This window comes from Labrus mixtus, chromosome 15 (assembly GCF_963584025.1).
Source record: "Labrus mixtus chromosome 15, fLabMix1.1, whole genome shotgun sequence".
Classification (NCBI taxonomy): Eukaryota; Metazoa; Chordata; class Actinopteri; order Labriformes; family Labridae; genus Labrus; species Labrus mixtus.
In genome coordinates this window covers 4,841,017-4,861,024 of record NC_083626.1, presented here as the reverse complement: position 1 = coordinate 4,861,024, position 20,008 = coordinate 4,841,017, and the positions used below count along the sequence as shown (strand labels likewise).

The following is a 20,008-nucleotide window of genomic DNA, read 5'->3' as shown; positions in this document are numbered from 1 at the left end:
TATAACACAGTGTGTTTAAATATTAGACTTTGAATACGGTGGTTGGTTGTAGTTACACATTTCTTCTCGTAGACCGGCAGAGCGCTTTCGGTGTAGCTGGGCTGCGTAAGTCATCAGGGCAGTACGCTAAATGGGCGGGGCGTGTTCCCAGGGCTCCTCCCGCCGGACCCTACTGCGCAGACTCTGGCTCCAAATGACGTCAAAATTGCAAGATGGAAGCGCCCGTTAGGGGCGTATTTTGGCTTCAAGAACGTTGAGTGGGAACCATAGACTGTAAATATTACTGGACAAACCCTGACCCGTCTGTTACATAGGCAGCAAATGAGTCCAATCGACGGCCGCATCCATATTGGATTTGCAGTCTCAACCTAACTTCGGATCAACCTAGCAACAGCAGGAAGGCGGGACTTAAACTCCGCCCATTCAGTTCGTCGTTAGCAGTCCACTTTACAGCATAGCTAACGGCTACGGCTGCTAGCATCCCCAACGGTTTTCCTGCTCGTCCTGAGAAAACTCTATAAACAGTAAGTTAACATTTAACTTTTCTACAACACAGTTAAAACGAATTATATTCAACCCAAATATTTAAATAAAGTCTTAAAACTACACTTTTTTAAATATACAATTATTGTAGGAGACGCATTTAAGTTTATTGTATTTGCATTTAATTTGTAATTAATTTTGTGTGTGTGCCCTCCATAGGCAGAGTGGCACGTCCATAAGTGGGAGTGCAGAGACGGGAAGACGGGTCACGGCGCATACCGTCATTGACCGCAGGCTCAGCAGTCGTGTTTAATTATATGAATTACATGTTTTTTAGATCATTGGAGACACTACACATACGTTTTGGTTTACTTTGATTTGCAAACAAGTTTCGTTGTTGTTGTTGATAAAACTACTGTTAGACCATAGACTGTAAATAAATATTTGAGACATCCAGAAGAAATCAATATTACAATGCATACAGTTCATGTTACTGTTCTGACAAAAAGAGGAATGTCTGTGTCTTATATTTACTGATGTCAACAGCGATGTGGGTGAACATGACAATTGAAAAATAATTATTTAGTATTTATTAGAAGACATTTGTTTTCTATAGAACCCCATGAAGTCATGGAGTCTGTGGACAGTGTCAGCTTCACACCAAAAACTTAAAATTGTGTTTAAGACTGGTGTCTATTATTAGGAGTTGCAGCTACCTTGTTCAATATTATTCCTGCAGATAAGGCTAATAACAAAAAAACACCCTGAGCTGTCACATGTAGTTAACTGTACATTTTGTCTTGTCTGAGGCATTAATTGAACACCTTTGTATTTCTCCTATAGACACAGTGTGGATTATTGGTGACTTGTCCTTCGAGGTGCCCAGAGAGCTGCAGAGACAGAGGAAGAAACCTGAGCCTCAACAACATCTGCATTTGTTGGTTCTTCTGGGGTGGACTTCAGTTGCTTCTCTTCAACAACTCGCTGCGAGGGAGGTCTCCCCCGGATGGCCTGAGTGATGTCACCCACAGGCTGAGAGCTGGAGCTGAGGCGGGGTTTTACACCGCGCCCGCCTGTCAAGCTGGTCAGCTACATGCCTTATTGTGAATAACTCTTATCCTTCATCAAATCAAAACTGATGAGTCATCAAAACATTCACCCCCCGTACAGTGTGTGTCGATCGAGACATGAGCTAATCACACCTATTTATTTGTTTTGTACCAAGCTGTAAACATGTTAATCTCTGCTGTAAAAACAGGCGTTTTGAATGTGGTTTTTCAGATTAAATAAATATTTCTATATAAATGCACTCCTTTATGTCTACTTATGAGTATATATTTCAGATTTGAAATGACAAGACTAAAATGTGCATTATTGCTCAACTCAAGAAGGAAGTCTACTTTTACACAGCTTTTTATTCTTTTGACATTTTTTTTTACCAAATACTAATGCAGTTCATTTCTGAAAATGGGATGGAACAGAGTCATTGCAAAAATATGACCTTAAAGCACAGCCTGTTACGAGCTAACACACAGCCCCACATCTAAATGCTATCCTAGCGCCTAACGCTAATGCCGGTGAGCCCGTAACTTGATGCCTCTCCTTACGTGTTGCATAAACGTGAGTGTGTATCCTGCCTTATCTGAATGTGTCTGCAACTGTCCTGTCTGTTTGAGGGGTGCGTGTAGGTGACTCACCCCAAAGATCCTCGTACGTGCCGCGACCAGCACACTCGGACGGCCCGATCCACGAAGCCACTTGGGGTACGACCTCCTCCGCCAGCCCTCTCTTTCATATCAGTTTAGTTCATGTGTAAAAAGCACCCGTGAAGTGTTGAAACAAAAACAAAGGTTACTTCAGATTCAGTGTTTCAGGTGTCTGCGTCCTCGTGGCGTCTCTTCGACTCGAAACCCATTTCCCCCGGCTCCTCCGCAGGTGCTGCTAATGAAGATTACAGAGACAGAGCCCCCACACCCCACTCAGGTGTGTCATCAGTACTGACCCTGCTTCTCCTCCTACTAACCACGCCTACCGCTAAAGACACTGAAGTGAATCCTCCTAACGCCTTATCATAACACAGCCCCATTATCAAGATACATGGAGAGTAAATAAGATCAATAACTTGTGAATAAAAACACAATTAAAAAATATTTAGAAATGTAGTCTTCCCAGATCAATATCACATAATATCAACTTCTCCCATCTAAACTGGACAAAGGGTTTTAGAATAGGAAGAAAATGGTTTGATTGCAAGTTGTTAGGAGGAGATCTATTTTTATTTGAACAGCTGAAGCATGAATACAGTCTTCCAAGGTGCAAACCCTCCTCCTCCTCCTGAAGCTTGTGGAGCTCCTTGATGTACTGCTGTCTTATCTGCTGGCCATCTTCTCTCACCAGAACTTCGAGTGTTAAAGTCATTCTGAAGAAGCTTGAGCATGTGACATGGATCCATGAGAACATGGACTTTTAGTGCGGGGTCTTCAGGATGGCAAAGAAAGAGAGAAAATAGCAGTTATTCATTAAATCAATTTGTTTGTGCATTTTCTGTATTCATCTATGTGTAAGAGCACATTTATAAATTAAACAGTGACAGACAACAAAGGTACAGTATTCAGGTAATCAACATCTATTGAAAGTTAAGAAGATAAACCTTATTGTACCTTATTGGTGGGAACAGCTACAGTGCGCGCCCACTGGTGTGTGTGTGTGTGTGTGCGTGTGTATGTGTGTGGGTTTGACATCAGTAGCAGATGTATTTTGAAACCACAGATTCAAACTTCCTGTCTTATTTCCTGCAAACACATCACTGTCAAGTTTGACATCTCTTAATCCTACCAGTGATTCGTTTGAAGGTCTAAACATTCTTTTTTTTAAAACTTATAATAACTTGTGGAATAAAATGAAAATAATGTTCATGTCAAGTTTAATGTGTGTAGCACATTAAAAACAGCACAAGCTGACCAAAGTGCTTCACTGGCAGAGGCAAATTAAAACATTGTATAAGGACAAAGTAAGTTATGATGATCAAAGACAAAGACAAACATGATTACAGGCCAGTGGTTCCCAAAGTGGGGGTCCAGTCCCCAAAGGGAGTTGCAAGCCACTGCAAGATGCCTTTGAAAAACACACACACACACACACACACACACACACACACACACACACACACACACACACACACACACACACAAATTAAAACCGAAAGTGTAGCTGTCAACTCTTCAAATGAATAGCACATTGTGAGAATCGAGCCTGCGTGAGAGACACCTGTTTCAAAGCACATTGCATTTCCTTACTGGTAAGATTAAAAAAACCCTCATTTGTACTTTAATGTTTCTTTTGAATATGTTATTGAGTTATTTGCAATCTTTTGCCTGAAAGTTACCTCATTTTTGATCGTATGCCCACCTTGCACATCATAGTTTTTTAATTTTTTTGTTGAATGTTTCTGTTCCTGGCTTACTATCGTGTCTATTTTGATTTTTATACATCAGGGCCAAGGTCCATATATTTTAGGTGTGAATATTTAACTACCGGTTTCTTTCTTCTACAATAACTGGGGAAAAGATCCTCACAACAAGACTTTGATCAGATGGTTAAAAGTAAAAGTAACTAGAGTAAGCAGGATTTTTTTGTATGACCAATTTTCGAAGGCTTTAGCCTAAGTCTATTTGCCTAGTGTCTGTGTCAATTGAAACTTAGTTTATTCACAATATTTAACTCTCTGGTTTTGCAGACTTCAAGTCAAGTTCAGTCAATATGGCAGGAGAGAACAACATGCGGTGGATAGGTGCCTGCCCCTGTGTCAAACAGGGAAATACTAAGAATCAGACAAGCAAGGAGACTCTGCTTCAACTACAAGACTATTGAAAAAGTCAAGAAGCTGGACATGGTGTAATTCTGTTTCAAGGAACAAAACTTTATTCAAACTTACTGACAAACAGAAAACACATCAAAGTGTTTCTAAAATCAACATGTTTGAGGAGCAGCTTGAGGAGCAGGCTGAAGCAGTGCCAAGAGACAAGTAAGTGAATATTATTTTTCACAGTTGCATTATATATACTGGTATTGATTCTAAACATTTTTTCAGTTCCTGTGTACTAGCAGCACTGCTATTGTTGACTTTTTCTTTCAAAAAGATCAAGAGATCATGAGAAGACAAAATTTCAAATGCAATCATGAAGCAACACAATGTAAAGGAAGTTGAGAGTGTTACGGTTTAGTACGGGGGCCAACAGGTGAAAGCGCTTAAACAAGCTTAAACAAATTGCTTTCACAAAAATGTACAGCAAATTCAGAAATGCTACAAATTCAAAAGCAAATGTAAATTTACAAGACCAGCGCCTGGTCTCCCTGACTCTTTCCCATCAATAATTAACTATCCCACACAGTGCCCCTACAGGCCTGAAGCACTTCTGTTGAAAAGGCTGGATTTGCAGTATTTGTGTATTTGCATTTTATGTTAATGCAGTTGGTTCTGCTTGTTGCAGAATGTTTGTTTCATTTGCAGCCGTTTTAGCCATGACATTTGTTTTAGTCGTTTGCATTTGCTCGGGAATTAGCAGGGCTTTGAAATTTGCTGCGTGTTTCCTTAAAGGCTTTATATGAAATCAAGTATATCCTCTGAAAGTAACTCTGAGTCATGACTGTCTGCAATGAGTGTAACACCCGAGTCCCACTGTCTGTGATGCTTTCAGAGTTTTCAGAGTCCTATCTTCAGTTTGTTTACATTGTCGGGACGGCCCGCCAGCTGGCTCATCCCCTTGCGTATAAAAATTGTTAAATTGAGGGACTAGAGAAAAGAAGAATGACATTGTTGGGCCATGCAGGCTTAAGACAGGCAAACAATGGACTTGCATCTCTGTGAGAAGCCTCATTTGAGTTATTCACTGGGATTACAAAGAGACCTAAAGGACTCCTACTCCCAGAATCCCCTGCAATACTTCACACCTACATGTGAAGAGAAGGGGGGGACCTGATCCCCTCTCTTCTCATTGGAGGGGACCTGAGGTAGGCCCCCCCATGAAGCAGGTCAGGCTACAAAACTCCAAGACTTCCATTGCTCTCTCTCTGTCCACGTGCTGACTTCAAGTGTTCGGAGACACAAGCTCACCTCCTGTTTTCTGCAAAAATCTCTCTTTGTTTTAAGTTTCGGCGCGCAGATAATCCGCGGCCGGCAGTGTTCTGAATTCCGAGCTCGGATTGTCCAGTGAACGCATCTCAGTTTCTCGGACAGCGTCAGACTATAACAGATTATCAGAAAGATAACGGTCTTATTCCGTCCTGCAACGAAAGGACATCAACGGACATCTTTCCATTCAATGGAGAACACATCAGTGTTCGAAGCCATTTCCATGGAAACGGAGCCATTTTCCCCTGCGATGGGAAATCTTTGTATTTTTAAGTCTGAAAAGGAGCTTCCAGTGACGCAAAATGATGATTTTTGCGTCACTGGAAGCTGTTGCGGTTAGCAGGGTGAAACTACAACGCTAGTTCCTCATATTTTTGACCACTGAAGCTGCAGACCAATCACAGATCAGTGTGTGGGAACTCACTCCCAGAATCAAAACTTAACGTCCGCCATATTGCTTGGAAGCTATGCTAACAGGGTCTATGGAGAAAGCTGATAATGGCGAAAAAATATAAATATAGTGGCGAGACGGCTGCTCGCCGGGAGCCCGGCCACAAGCCTGGCGGCTGGGCTCCGCAACACAAGACCTGCCTGTCAGCAGCAACCGTCTCACGGCTATATTGCCGCCGCTGCCAGCTCAGCAGCAGAGACATGATGCCTGCCTGTCGGCGGCGGTGAGGACGAGGAGCCCGGGCCGGCTCGAGCTGGGCGGACTGGTAGTGTCGGTGCTCTCACTGTTTGTCTATGGACACAGACATAGAGTCTGTTTTCTGCCAGGAATTTCCAGGATCATTTCTGGAAGAAATCTCTGAATCAGTTGAGGAAGTGGCCTCATTTGTTGAAGTAAATATGTCTGTAAATGTTTTTATTTCTATATTTCTACTGCTATACTGTATATTTTGGAGAAACTATATCGATCGAATTTCCCTCTGGTATTAATAAAGTATTTCTGATTCTGATGATCTTAGTGGGAGTGGCCTGCGGTGCTGTGCATTCTGGGATTTGGTGTCTTTCATCAACATGAGCCAAAAAGACACTTTCTGCCTTTTCTCGGTCAAGAAGGCACCAACTTCAAATTTTATTTCACATTTCTACTACAGATATGACCCAATGTCAATACAGATTCATGTTTCAACTGGTGAAGTATCTAACTCTTTAAGTTAGATGAAGAAAATACACTTTCTGACCCAGAAATGGAGGAGCTTGTGAAATAAGTGGAGGTTAAACAGCACATATTGTTTGTTTGTTACAGTAGGAGGGTCAAAAACTAGAGACAAATCAGAGAATGACACCGCATTGCTGCTGCATTCATGTCAGTCCCCTTGCAGTGCCAAAATGTCCACTGTTAATCATTACGCCATGTGTATCTGCAGTGTTTATAAGTTTATGGCACCCACACTGAGTTCTCACATCAGTCAGCAGTCTCCCTCACTTTAGGAGATTATTAATCAGGAGGTTGATCAATGAACAGCTTTTAATTATTGTCCACATTTTATTGTGGCAAACCTCTTTGCACTGTGACTAATTATAAGGATATATAGGCCTAATGATCGTGTAAGATATGCACCGACTTCATTTTCATTTACACAATATAAATGTGCAGATGATGAAGATATGCTGAGTAACAAGAGGGTAACATATGTGAAACAGCCAATGCCGTGTCTCTGTGTCCTCTGTGGGTCTTACAACACAGTAATCTTTTTTAAAACTAAAAATCACACTTGATGATAAATGCATGATATTGGAAGATATTAATAAAAACTGGTGGCACTGTGGTTTTTGTGTCTACTTTGAATCTCTTCTTCAGTGATTATATTAGTGTACAGTCTGATCCTCTGCTATGGAAAACAACTCACTACATGTGCAAGTTTAAATTAAATTGATTGTTTGAATGATTATGATGACGTGGATCGGTCAGTAAAGTTTGATATCCTCTTGACTTCAATTTAATCATGTTCTTCTTCATCAATGGATGGATTAACTTTATGTTTATAGGAAGAATATGAGCTGGACAGCCATCCCGTCCATGTAAACACAAGTTTTTTTCAGAGGACATACTGGATTTTTTTCTACATTTAACTGTAAAATGTTGCATATTCAGCCTTTAATATTGCTTTCTCACAACATAAATTACAAGACTGAATAAACAGGTCAACAGGGGTGGTACAATACCATACAATACCGTACAAAACTATATGTTGTTTGTAGTTGAATTTCAGTTCAGGGTTACAATCTCAATAGTCCAGAGTATAAAGAGAGGCTAGGGATAAAACCCAGAGACTCTATCGGATTACCTCAGGTACATGTCCATATCAGTCCATCTCAAAAATGGAGAAGGTTTAAAATTGATTAAAAAGTCACTCTCATGATTCTTTGCAAAGACTGATTGTGCAACAAAGACCTGACTCCCTTACCACCAGTCACATATCCATGAAAAGTAACCGATCAGAAGATGAACCTCTTAATTTTAGTGAAGGAGAATTCTGGTTGGATATTAAGTCATGTTTATACTTCATTCAGATGGTTTGTAGAAAAATAAATCACTGACACAATTTTGTGTTACAGACCACTGGTACCAGAAAGACCAGACTCTCCATCACTGAGCGACATTTCCATGAGAAGTGACCGGTCCAAACATGATCCTCTCGACTTCAGTAAAGAAGGAACAAAGTAGTTTTTTTTCCAAAAAATGCTTTGATCGAAATCTATCTTTGATAGAAAATCATTATAAGACAACACAATCACTGACACAATTTTGTGTTACAGACCACTTGTGTCACAGAGACCAGACTCTCCATCACTGAGCGACATTTCCATGAGAAGTGACCGGTCTAAACATGATCCTTTCGACTTCAGTAAAGAAGGAACAAAGTAGGATTAAAAAAAAAAAGTTCTTCTTTGACAAAGAATCATTCTAAGAAAAGTAAATCACTGACACACTTTTGTGTTACAGACCACCGGTGCTAGAAAGACCAGACTCTGCATCACTGAGCGACATTTCCATGAAAAGTGACCGGTCCAAACATGATCCTCTCGACTTCAGTAAAGAAGGACCAAAGTAGGATTTTTAAAAATGTTCCTTCTTTGATAGAGAATCATTATAAGACAACACAATCACTGACACAATTTTGTGTTACAGACCACTGGTGTCAGAGAGACCGGACTCTCCATCACCCAGCGGTGTTTCTATGAAAAGTGATCGGTCCAAACATGATCCTCTCGACTTCAATAAAGGGGAATTTGGGTAAGATATTAAGTCAAGTTTATTCTTCATTAAGAAGGTTTATATAAAATGAAATCACTGACACAATTTTGTGTTACAGACCACTGGTGCCAGAAAGACCAGACTCTCCATCACTGAGCGACATTTCCATGAGAAGTGACCGGTCCAAACATGATCCTCTCGACTTCAGTAAAGAAGGAACAAAGTAGGATTTAAAAAAAAAAAAATGCTCCTTCTTTGATAGAAAATCATTCTAAGAAAAGTAAATCACTGACACAATTTTGTGTTACAGACCACTGGTGTCAGAGAGACCGGGCTCTCTATCACCCAGCGGTGTTTCTATGAAAAGTGATCGGTCCAAACATGATCCTCTCAACTTCAATAAAGAAGGGGCATCTCCAAGCGACATTGTGGTCAGAAATAAAGAACATGGTAAGATATTTAGTTGAATCCAATTTCAATTCCCAAAAATGACTTTTAAATCACTGGAATAGTACATTTTTACCATTTGTGCATACACGCATCCCATTATTCAGTAATATTAATGGTGCCATGGAAGATAGAGATATGCTCATTAAACACATTCAGAAAGAAAGAGACTTGGTCTAACTGAAAAGAGAAAAACAAATGTTTTTTTCTGCCTGCCATAAACAATATGTGTAGTGAAGTATGTCAGGTGTTTCCCAAATCATTTAAGTTGTTCAAAGTCATGACAGATTTATTGGAGATATGTTTTTTACAGTGATAAAGAAATGTTTTTACAAGTTAGATTGCCTGAAATAATTTAAATCTGTTAATTTGAATTCACCAAAGCAGACACTTGAATGTAACTAAAATAGCTTAATGTTTATCTTTTCAGAATAAGTAATTCAAAACAAAAATAAATAAACGTATAGACTGCCTGTGGCCTGCATTGTACTGTTAGGCTAATGTTGGCACACTTTAGTTAGCTTGTAGCGTCACACTGAATGTCAATTGACACAGAATGACCGTGATCTGAAAACACTTGCGTGACATTTGAATACACATTGAGTATGTTATTCTTCTTTTCTCTATTTCTTGACAAAAACAACTTTTATACCCAAGGAGAGGAGTCGGCCGTCACATCCATGTAAACCTGATGTAAACATGGCTCTCACAACAACACAGCCAACGGGACTCACTCTTCTCTTGTAGACAGTCATGACTCAGAGACATTTACATAGGACATACATGATTTCTGCTATATTTATATGTAAAATGTTGAACATTATTCCTTTTATCTAGCTTTCAATATTCAAGATGGTCACTTTTACTGTGCCTATAGATAAGTGATTCAGGGCCTATTCCATATTGGATGCCAATCTCTTGTAATTTTTGATTGCAAAATTTGTTTCACTGCATTCTGATTCCTTTGTTTTGTCTTTTTCCTTTCTTAAAAAACATAAAAACATCAAACAAAAACTCACCAAAGAGCTGAAGAAGAGAATCCTCAGTCAGCATGAAAGAGAACTGGGAGAACTTAAAACTGACACAGAACTCCATGAGATTCATGAGCCTGAAGATAAGAAAGAAAAAAAATGTATCTGGGAAGCATCTTTTCCAGGTTCAAAGGAAAAAAGGGGGCAAACAGTACTTACAAAGGGAGTTGCTCGTGTCGGTAAAACATACCAAACACAGAGGTACATGGTACACTGGGCAAAGGGAACATCCAATAAAAACATAGACTTTGTTGTACCAATTCATTTCCGTGAGCTGACTTCAAGAAGAGAAAAAGTTCAAAACATGAACGATCTGCTTCATCATTTCCTCAATCCCAATAAACACCCAGGAGTTTCCAATTATGATGAGTGTGAAGTACTTTTTGTCCTTGATGGATTGGAAGAATGTGAACTTCCCCTGGATTTTGAAAAGAACGAGGACCTGACTGATATGGAAGAAACAGCCTCGATGGATGTGCTGCTAACAAACCTCATCAAGAGGAATTTGCTTCCCTCTGCTCATATCTGGATCATCTCACAACCTTCAGCAGCTGACAAAATCCCCTCTGAATACATCCAGAAAGTGACAGAATGTCGAGGTATGAAACTATGACTCTAACAAATTTTACAGCTAAAACCTGTTTCAGTAATCTGGATCCTGTGTTCATTATTTTGTTTGTGTGGTGATTTTAGAAATTTAGAAAGGAAATACTAAAGCTCAAGCTATACCTGTGTTAGAACCCTATACTGTAGGCTAGAATCTCCATTTACATATTCTACATAGAAATATAGAATGTGTACACGTGTCCTGATTATCAGCATGTTAAGTGCTCTGGTTTCATTTTGTACATATGGAGTCAGAGATGCATTGACCAATCACGTATCGACATGCTTTGGTGTATACTGGAGAAACACTGTGTGGACAGTAAAAAAACCAGGTGGAACGTTATCCTACCTACGTAATGAAATACCAGCAACCATCAGCGGTTATCTAAAGAATAGGCTAAAGTGAAAAGAAAGGATGCCTCTACAGTATATGGTACTACTTAGACAGAAAGGAATAAAACAAAGAACGGTAATTAATTGATCTCTATAAACAGATATCTGGATAAATGTGCAGCTAACAATCCACTCTGGATCGAACATCTCTAACTCAGCAACAAATTTGCTTGAAGCTGTGATAAAGCCAATTAGTGTTAAGATTTCACGACTACCTGAGATTTTGTAAAAAAGATTGCTGACATGACATGAAGATCAATCAATAATGACATTTGTTTTGTTTGTTCAGAGACCTTGGAGAGACGGAAGAAGCTGATATCCACCCTCAAAGGAAGATTTCAAAAAAACATTCAAGATGGAGACATAAATCATTCTAACCAGACAGACACAGAACACATCACGAGAGAGGAGAAAAGTATTGAAACCAAAGATGGAGAGAAAAACGAACGTACGGTGGCAACATCAGTGACTCAAGTGACTGCAGTATCTGATATCTTCAAAGATACAAATGAAAAAAAAATAAGAAATGTGCTGACTACTGGTGTGACTGGTATTGGGAAATCTTTCCATGTGAAGAGATTTGTAAAAGAGTGGGCTAAAAATGCCAACAGCTCAGTTTTTACGTGGCTTTTAGATTCCACATGGGGCCGAGTCAAAGCTCATGATGAAGAAGTTATATTTCCACTTGACCTCTCTAAGCTTAATTTGATTAGAGAGAAAAAAGTCAGCTTGTTTGAACTACTTAACCATTTCTTTGAGGAAACTGAACAAATAGTCATCTCTAACTTTGAACAGTTCAAAGTTCTGTTTGTCCTGGATGGATTGGATGCTTTTCAAACAGCTCTTGACTTTGACAACATCGACACCGTGACTGATGTGAGAAAATCAGCTTCAGTAAATGTGTTACTGACAAACCTCATCAGAGGATCTCTGCTTCCTTCTGCACGGATCTGGATAACCTCCCAACCTTCAGCTGCCAATCACTTGCCTGACAACTGTGTTGACAGGAGGACAGAAATAAGATGTAAGCTTACTGGTGCTGAATATGGAAATACAATACAAACATACATAAAGGAGAATATACAATTAAGTTATGGATTAAGTATTGACAAACATAGTTGTAGAATTAAACAACAGAACAGAGAAAGAAGGTTTAAACATATTAAATGTTAATAAAGCGATCGTATAATGAAATACGAAAAAACATCCATCCAGTACATGTTGGTGTTTGTGCCTATCCTGTTATTCGGCAAGATATCATGCTCATTAATAGTGGTTTATGAATTGCAGTAAAATTGGACCCCAAATTGTAATCATGTTAAGTGGCTAGTGTTTCTCCAAAGTAATGTTTTCTTTTTTTTTCCACAGATAAGACTGATCTTGCAAGTAAATGGAAACTCAAATCTCAGCTGAAGGAGCAATTTACTCATGTGACAATGGGGGTGGACATGCAGAAAACATCTGCTCTCCTGAATGAAATCTACACAGATCTCTACATCATAGAGGGGGAAAGAGGAGAGGTCAATATTCAACATGAGGCCATACAGATTGAAGGTGCCAAGTTCAAACCAAAGGAAACATCCATTAAGTATGATGCCATCTTTGAACCAGCAGTAGGAAAACCTAAGAACATTAAATCTGTGCTAACAACTGGAATGGCAGGCATTGGAAAATCATTTGCCACCATGAAATACATGCTGGACTGGGCTGAGGATAAGTCCCACACGGACATTTTCTTTATGTTTCCGCTGTCTTTCCGCGAGCTGAATTTGAGAAAAGATGAAATGCACAGCTTGGAGGAACTCATTTATAGTTTCTTTCCAGGAATGAAGACATCAGAAATAGAAGATTATGACAAGTATAATATCCTGATTGTCCTGGATGGTTTCGATGAGTGTCGCCTTGATCTCGTCTTCAATGAAAGTGAAGAGTGTACAGATGTGAAAAAGCAAACCTCTGTGAAAGTTCTGCTGACAAACCTCATCCAAGGCAATCTGCTTTCTAAAGCCCAAGTCTGGATCACCTCCAGACCTGCAGCATCCAACAGTATCCCTGCTGGTAAAGTTGACCGTGTTACAGAGGTACGAGGATTCAATGATGACCAGAAAGAGGAGTACTTCAGGAAGAGATTTGATGATAAAGATTTGGCTGAGAAGATCTTGTCACATGTCAAGACTTCAAGAACCGTTTACATTATGTGTCACATCCCTGTGTTTTGCTGGCTGACATCAACAGTTCTGGATGACTTTGTGGAAAGAAAAGAGATCGGGAAGATGCCCAGCACTCTGACTGACATGTACATACACTTCGTTTTGTTACAATGCAGACAGGCGAATGTGAAGTATGGCACAGATGAGACAAGTGAGAATTCTGAGCCAGATTCATGCTGGAACACAAGAAACAAGACTACAGTTGTTTCTCTCGGGAAGCTGGCTTTTGAAGGGCTCAAGACAGGAGACCTTGTCTTCACTGAAGAAACATTGATAGAGTGTGGTGTCAACATCACAGAGGCTGCAGTCTTCTCAGGCATCTTTACCCAGATTAAACGAGAAAGCCATGGGCTGTACCAACAGAAATTGTTCTGCTTTGTCCATCTGAGTATTCAAGAGTTCATGGCAGCTTTCTATGCATTTCACACATTCAGTGACAAAGGTGTAAATCTGCTTGCCAAACCCCCTTCAACAGACACAGACGTGCCTGCATTAGACTTTTACAGGACAGCAGTAGACAAGGCCTTAGGTAGCAGAAATGGAGACTGGGATCTGTTTCTTCGCTTCTTGCTTGGCCTTTCTCTGGAGACAAATCAAACTCTCCTGAAAGAGCTGCTGAAGAAGACAGAAAATAACAAGGAGACCAATGAGAAAACAATTGGATACATCAAAGAAAAGATAAGAGAAGAGAACAGTGATGCTGATCAAAATTTCAATCTTTTCCACTGTCTGAATGAGCTGAATGACCAGTCTCTTGTGAAAGAAGTCAAAAAGTACCTTAAGTCAGAAACAGCCACATTTGAAAACTTCTCCACATCCCAGTGGTCGGCTCTAACCTTTGTGCTGCTGACTTCAGATGAGAAGCTGGATGTGTTTGATCTAAAAAAGTACCGCAAATCAGAGAAAGTACTTCTGGGAATGTTGCCGGTCGTCAAAGTCGCCAAAACTGCTATGTAAGTACTTTGCAATGCCCCCTCTTAATAACCTGAAAACATAAGAAAACTGATTAAATTGCTCTAGTGACTTTTTTGACCTTCCCATAGCTTCTATTTTTGGTAGAGTTTCTAATTAACAAACTCTTTCACAGGCTAAGTTGGTGTGAGCTCACTGCAGAATCATGCAAAGGTCTCTTATCCTCAGTCCTCAACTCTGCATCCTCTAACCTCACCGATCTGGACCTGAGTCATAACGACCTGTTGGATACAGGTGTGAAGCTTCTTGCAGAAGGCCTGATGAGTTTACATTGTAAACTGGAGATTCTCAAGTAAGTGTACATTGTACGCCGGGCCGCTGACTGGGAACCAGGAAAAGTTGTTGGCCGGATCTGGTTACCAGAAGGGGCTGGTTGGAGCTCTGTGACGCTTAGCATTGGACTCTGTGGTGTTGGGCAATGTAGGCTCCAGGGCAGCTGCCATGGGAAGCTGAGGAGCTGGGGCAGTGGGCATCATAGGCTCTTGGATAATGGGCAGCTGTACCTCTGGGGTAATTAGGTTAACAAAGTTGGTTAAAATAACTTAATGCATGGTTTTATTTAAGGATTAAACAACCTTTCCAAATTGTTACACTGAGCATATTAAACTATGTGGAATCATAATTACAACAATTTTTCATCTACTTGAACCACATAACCCTAACCTGTGTGTGTGTGTGTGTGTGTGTGTGTGTGTGTGTGTGTGTGTGTGTGTGTGTGTGTGTGTGTGTGTGGTCTGCAGATTGTCAGGTTGTCAGGTGACAGAAGAAGGCTGCTCTTACCTGGCCTCAGCACTCAAGTCCAATAAGGCCTCCTCCCTGAAACATCTAGATCTAAGTTACAACCACCCAGGATGCAATGGGGCAGCTATGCTCTCTGCTATAGCTGAGGATCCAGATATGAGCTTGACGACACTCTGGTATGTGTAGATTTTAGTTTGGAAAATGTCTCTTAATGTAATCACATTACATTCAAACAGTTGTCTTGAGTAACTTTAGATAGTGTTCCCAATTGTTTTCAAATTGGCTCCATGTGTACCCATGTTAAAGTACACTAATAGTAGAAAGTGCCAATCCAATCGTTTATTTTATTTTGATGCCAAGAATGAGCAGTCTGTTGCTCGTCTTATTTCTTAGTTAAAAATATATTTACTATATTTAAGCCTAAAATCATTATTTCTTGTTTGTACAGCTTGGAACACTGTGGAGAGCATCGCTTGAAGCCAGGGATAAAGAAATGTAAGTCTTTTTTGAACTGATTGCTAATAATGAATTACTTTAGTACCTATACTATTAGATCTTAAACTTATGCCTGATCAGTTTAAATTCATGTTAGATGATGAGCCGTTGTCAACATACTATGATTTAATATATTCCAAGTATTACGTTTGGATTTGTCCAATACAACATAGTATTTTATAGGCTTTTAACCTTAAACCACTACAAAATAAAGAAAACCCCTTATTCATATGTTCTTTCATTCTGTGACAGATGATGGAGAACTGACGTTTGATGAAAACACAGTAAACAAGAGGCTTGTTCTGTCAGAAGGAAACAGGAAAGTGAAAACAATAAAGCCGGAGGAGAAAGTGGAACGACCAGAAAACGAGTACAGGTTCAAAAGATGTCAGGTGTTTTGTAAGGAGAGCCAGAGTGGCCTCTTTTACTGGGAGGTGGAGTGGAAAGGGACTGTTGGCATTGCAGTAGCATATAGAGGAGTGGGTAGGAAATGGGACAATAAGTGTGGCTTAGGATGCAATGACATGTCGTGGAGTCTGCTCTGCTCCAAGGATAGATACACTGCCAGACATGGAAAGACATCCGAACATATTACTGATCTGTTTTCCCAAAAAATTGCTGTGTTACTAGATTGGGAAGCTGGAACTCTGACTTATTACAGTGACATATCAGGAGAGCTGAGCCTCATACACACCTTCCATGCCAACTTCACAAAACCAGTCTATCCAAGCTTTTGGTTTAAGAGGGGCTCTGTGACTCTTTGCAAGATAGACAAAACCCCTCTGCGATGGAGTGCAATCAAGCGTCAAAGTCCAAAGCTGACGAAAAAAGCGAAAGCGATTAAATCGTCAGCACCTAAAGGGGCAACTCGAGGCTGGCAGTAAAAGTGAATAAGTCCTCATTGATGCCCATGATCATCGCATTGCATCTCAAGCCACCTTTTCCTAACCTGAATCATTTTGTTACCGTGAGTGAAAAATATGCAGATTTCTTTATTAGAACTACAGACCAATCTTGAAGTTACCTTTCTGTTCTGAAGAAAATAGGGGCCAACGTTTAATTGCTCTACTGTAAAAAAATGAAATTTTGAAATTGTGAAAAGTTTCAATCTGGTTACTTGTAGTTCCACAGCACTGAGACTGCTCAGGAACAAATACAAATGACCTTTTAGTTTGTGCTTATGAAGGCATGTGGTCAGTCCATGTACTCGTAGTGCAGCCTTTTTCACCATTAATCATGACATCCTATAGAACAGACTGAAGCCTTGGATAAGGGTATAGTATATAGTACAGCCTTAGAGTGTATGATATCTTTTCTGATGGATAGAAGTGTCCCTTTGTCTCTGAACAATTAGCCCATGTGTCTGCTTTTTCTTGTGTGACGTATGGTGTACCTCAGGGATCATTTTTGGTACCAATTTTATTTTCATCACCCATGCTCCCTGGGGAACATCATATATAAACATGGTGTCTCTTTTCATTTTTATGCAGATGATACTGTATTTTACCAGCCCAATTAATCCACAGACCCTGGTATGCAGAGTTCTGTTAACAACTACCTTTATGAGTCTGAGAGCTCACAAAGAAACTCACAAGACACTTTCTGCGTAAAAGACATGATTTTTAATTGGACCACAGTACATGACAAAGCAAATACTGCCATCTGCTGGTCCTCTATGAGATCAAACCTGTCACAGAGTTCTTGGCATGTTGTTTGATATTTTTTTCTCTCTGTTTTTCTCATCTCATTATGCCTCGATTACTGTAAGAGCTTTTTTACCGCCCTGAAACAAAATCAATTGTACAGAACTCAGCTGTGAGGCTTTTAACCAGACCAGAAAATATGACCACATCACCCCTATTGTAGCCTCTCTATGATGGCTCCCAGTATATTTATTGATTACTTTAAAGGCCCTACTGACTATAACTAAGTCCTTTTACTGCAATCTGGCTGAAATCTAAAGAGGACAGAGCGTTTGCTGCGAGAGCGCCGAAGTTTGGAATGATCTGCATTAGGAGATCAGGTCAGCTGAAAAAGTTTGAGTTCCTAATTAAAACATTCTGAAAGTCTTTCCTGATTTCACTAAAGTATAATGTTTTGAATTTTATGTCTTAGAAAATGGAAATATTTAGTTCGTATTCTTTTCTTTTGCTTATGATTTCATGGCCTGCCCATTTCATTTTGCTGCCTTTGAAGCTCTCTAACTTTGATTTTTTAAAAGAGCTCTACACATAAATGAATAAATAAATAGATGTTATTACTTTGGCAGCTGTCCGTGATCTTGAACAGTTTAATGTATTTTATGTAACAATGCATGGACATTGGTTGGTCTGTAATAATAAATGTTTAGTGTGTATCTTTAAGCTAAACTGTACTCTAGTAGTAGGGCATGGTTGCATCCACTGCTGCACAGAGATCATATGTGAATATAATAATTTCTGATGTTTGTGTTTTTATACCTGTAAATAAACTAATGCAAAAAATCAAACTGACCATTAAGTGCATTTATGTTTGTGTTTACATAACTGTGTTTGCTGTTTGTACAGATCTACGCTTATTTTATTGAATCCAAGATACTTGGAACTGTGACCAGTTCAACACTATCCTAAATACACAGGGTGGATTATTCAACATTCAGTCATAACCATAGCCTACATGATTCTGATACCACACACACAAAGACTTTCAACTATTAGTCACATTAAATGTACGTTTTTGACAGCCAAATATTGAAGTCTGTGTGGATGTGTGTGAGCATCTGAATGTAGACGGTAATGAATTACACCCGTGAAAAACAGCTTGAATGAAAGCTATAGCGAGAAAAGGGGGGGGGGGGGGGATGACTACTGAAAGGAAACATCCAAGACATCCAAGACAATGTAGCACCCAGCAAACTCAAGGCCTCTTCACACAGGCTTCCTCATTGCTTCTAAAAACCTAATTCTTGACCAACACTTTGAAGAGGCTTAAGTACTCGTTCATTCCGGGTCCACATCAGAGACCCTTAAAAACAACTGTTTGATACATTCAGGATCTGTCCCTTTTCGGCTTCTGTCCCCTCTATTGATCTGCTGCTGTTAAGTGACATTCCTCATTCAGAGCGCCTCTCACTCTTTCTGCCCCTGTAGATTTGTTTAGAGTAGAGAGCTGTGTGTGCTAGCTGAGAGTTACATGAATGAGTGTTTGTGTGAGTTTACTGAAAGGGGACCAGGGACTGTGTACATGTGTGGATGTCATTGGTTAAAAACTACAAAGAAAGCACGAACAAAGAAATATTCTGTTCAAGTATTCAAAGTGGTTGATTAAATGGTTTTGCTGTTGGTGTTTTCAAACTTTTCGATAACTCTGTCATGTCATGGAAGCATTTATCATATTTGATTGGCCAATTAGAGCAACCAAAAACATCTGTAAAACCTTTGTTTTTGTGTAAAATATATCACAGATGTAAGAACTAGTGACCAAACAGAAAGGAAACGGGACTTTAAAAACTGTTGTCTCCGCTTACATTATCAAACCCGCTTTATCAAATAACAAACCTTGTTTCGGTGGGAAATGATATATTCACTAAAGAGAAAGTTTAAAAAGAATTAAAATGAAGTTAAAGCAAACTCCAAGACACAACGAGTAGCCTAATTAAAGTTATACAATCAATTTTGATTAAATGATTAAGTTACAAGGTTTTGTGATTGTGAGGAAGTTGGTGTGTATGCAGTGTTGAGTGTGTGTGTGGATGTCTACAACCAACCCAGTCTCATGTCAAAATGTGTAATACCTACGTTGGTCCACAGCTCAAAACGTAGTAGTTTCACAATAATGGCTCTAAAATTGTGACATGTCTACGTTTCCTTTTGCCTATTCTTTTGTATAGGCATACCTCAGGTCACGTGACTGCCCAGTTTTCCCCTGGCGAAAAAAAAAACATGGCGGACATCCCTTCTATTTTCGGTGGAAAATGCAATATTTTAAGATAGTTTGAGGCTTAAGTGTCGTTTTGATAATCTTTCTGCCGACAAATGTACATTGTATCTTCATAATCTTCGTTCGGTTTATGTTTATGATCTTTAGTTTGTTCGTTTCTAAGAAGATTCTTTCAGGTCTCGCTAGAAAAACGTTGGACTGTTACGTTTTTTTTTTAACGTTTTTTACGTGTTTTGGTGTAAGTATATCATAGAATCTGGGGAACTATATGCTTGGAGGACAGCCTTAAGTGCTTGGTTTAGAATTATGGCTAAAAGTAAAACTCTCTTATGCTCTTGTCCATATTAATTCATCCTAGTACTTTTTTTTTATCCTT

At 39.5% G+C, this 20,008-nt stretch overlaps 2 protein-coding genes and 1 long non-coding RNA gene across 3 annotated transcripts in view; all 3 read left to right on the top strand.

Moving 5' to 3' along the window:
* Positions 1–9,952, top strand: part of LOC132989524 (104 kDa microneme/rhoptry antigen-like) — a 56,429-nt gene extending 46,477 nt beyond the window's left edge. The window contains exons 12-17 of the mRNA XM_061057214.1: positions 8,180–8,284; positions 8,381–8,485; positions 8,568–8,672; positions 8,938–9,042; positions 9,130–9,269; positions 9,924–9,952. Coding sequence (XP_060913197.1) covers positions 8,180–8,284; positions 8,381–8,485; positions 8,568–8,672; positions 8,938–9,042; positions 9,130–9,269; positions 9,924–9,952 — 589 coding nt within the window. The remainder of the gene's footprint in view (positions 1–8,179; positions 8,285–8,380; positions 8,486–8,567; positions 8,673–8,937; positions 9,043–9,129; positions 9,270–9,923) is intronic.
* On the top strand, positions 174–1,810 carry LOC132990166 (uncharacterized). Its single transcript, XR_009675970.1, has 3 exons — positions 174–524; positions 1,327–1,538; positions 1,573–1,810. It is a non-coding gene; the product is annotated as an uncharacterized LOC132990166 (long non-coding RNA).
* Positions 9,953–10,259: 307 nt separating the features above from the next.
* On the top strand, positions 10,260–18,215 carry LOC132990161 (NLR family CARD domain-containing protein 3-like). Its single transcript, XM_061058267.1, has 7 exons — positions 10,260–10,896; positions 11,586–12,320; positions 12,665–14,459; positions 14,594–14,770; positions 15,219–15,395; positions 15,668–15,714; positions 15,967–18,215. Exons 1-7 carry the CDS (start codon positions 10,503–10,505, stop codon positions 16,596–16,598), a joined length of 3,957 nt encoding a protein of 1,318 aa, XP_060914250.1. The 5' UTR covers positions 10,260–10,502; the 3' UTR covers positions 16,599–18,215.
* The last annotated feature ends 1,793 nt before the right edge of the window (positions 18,216–20,008 follow it).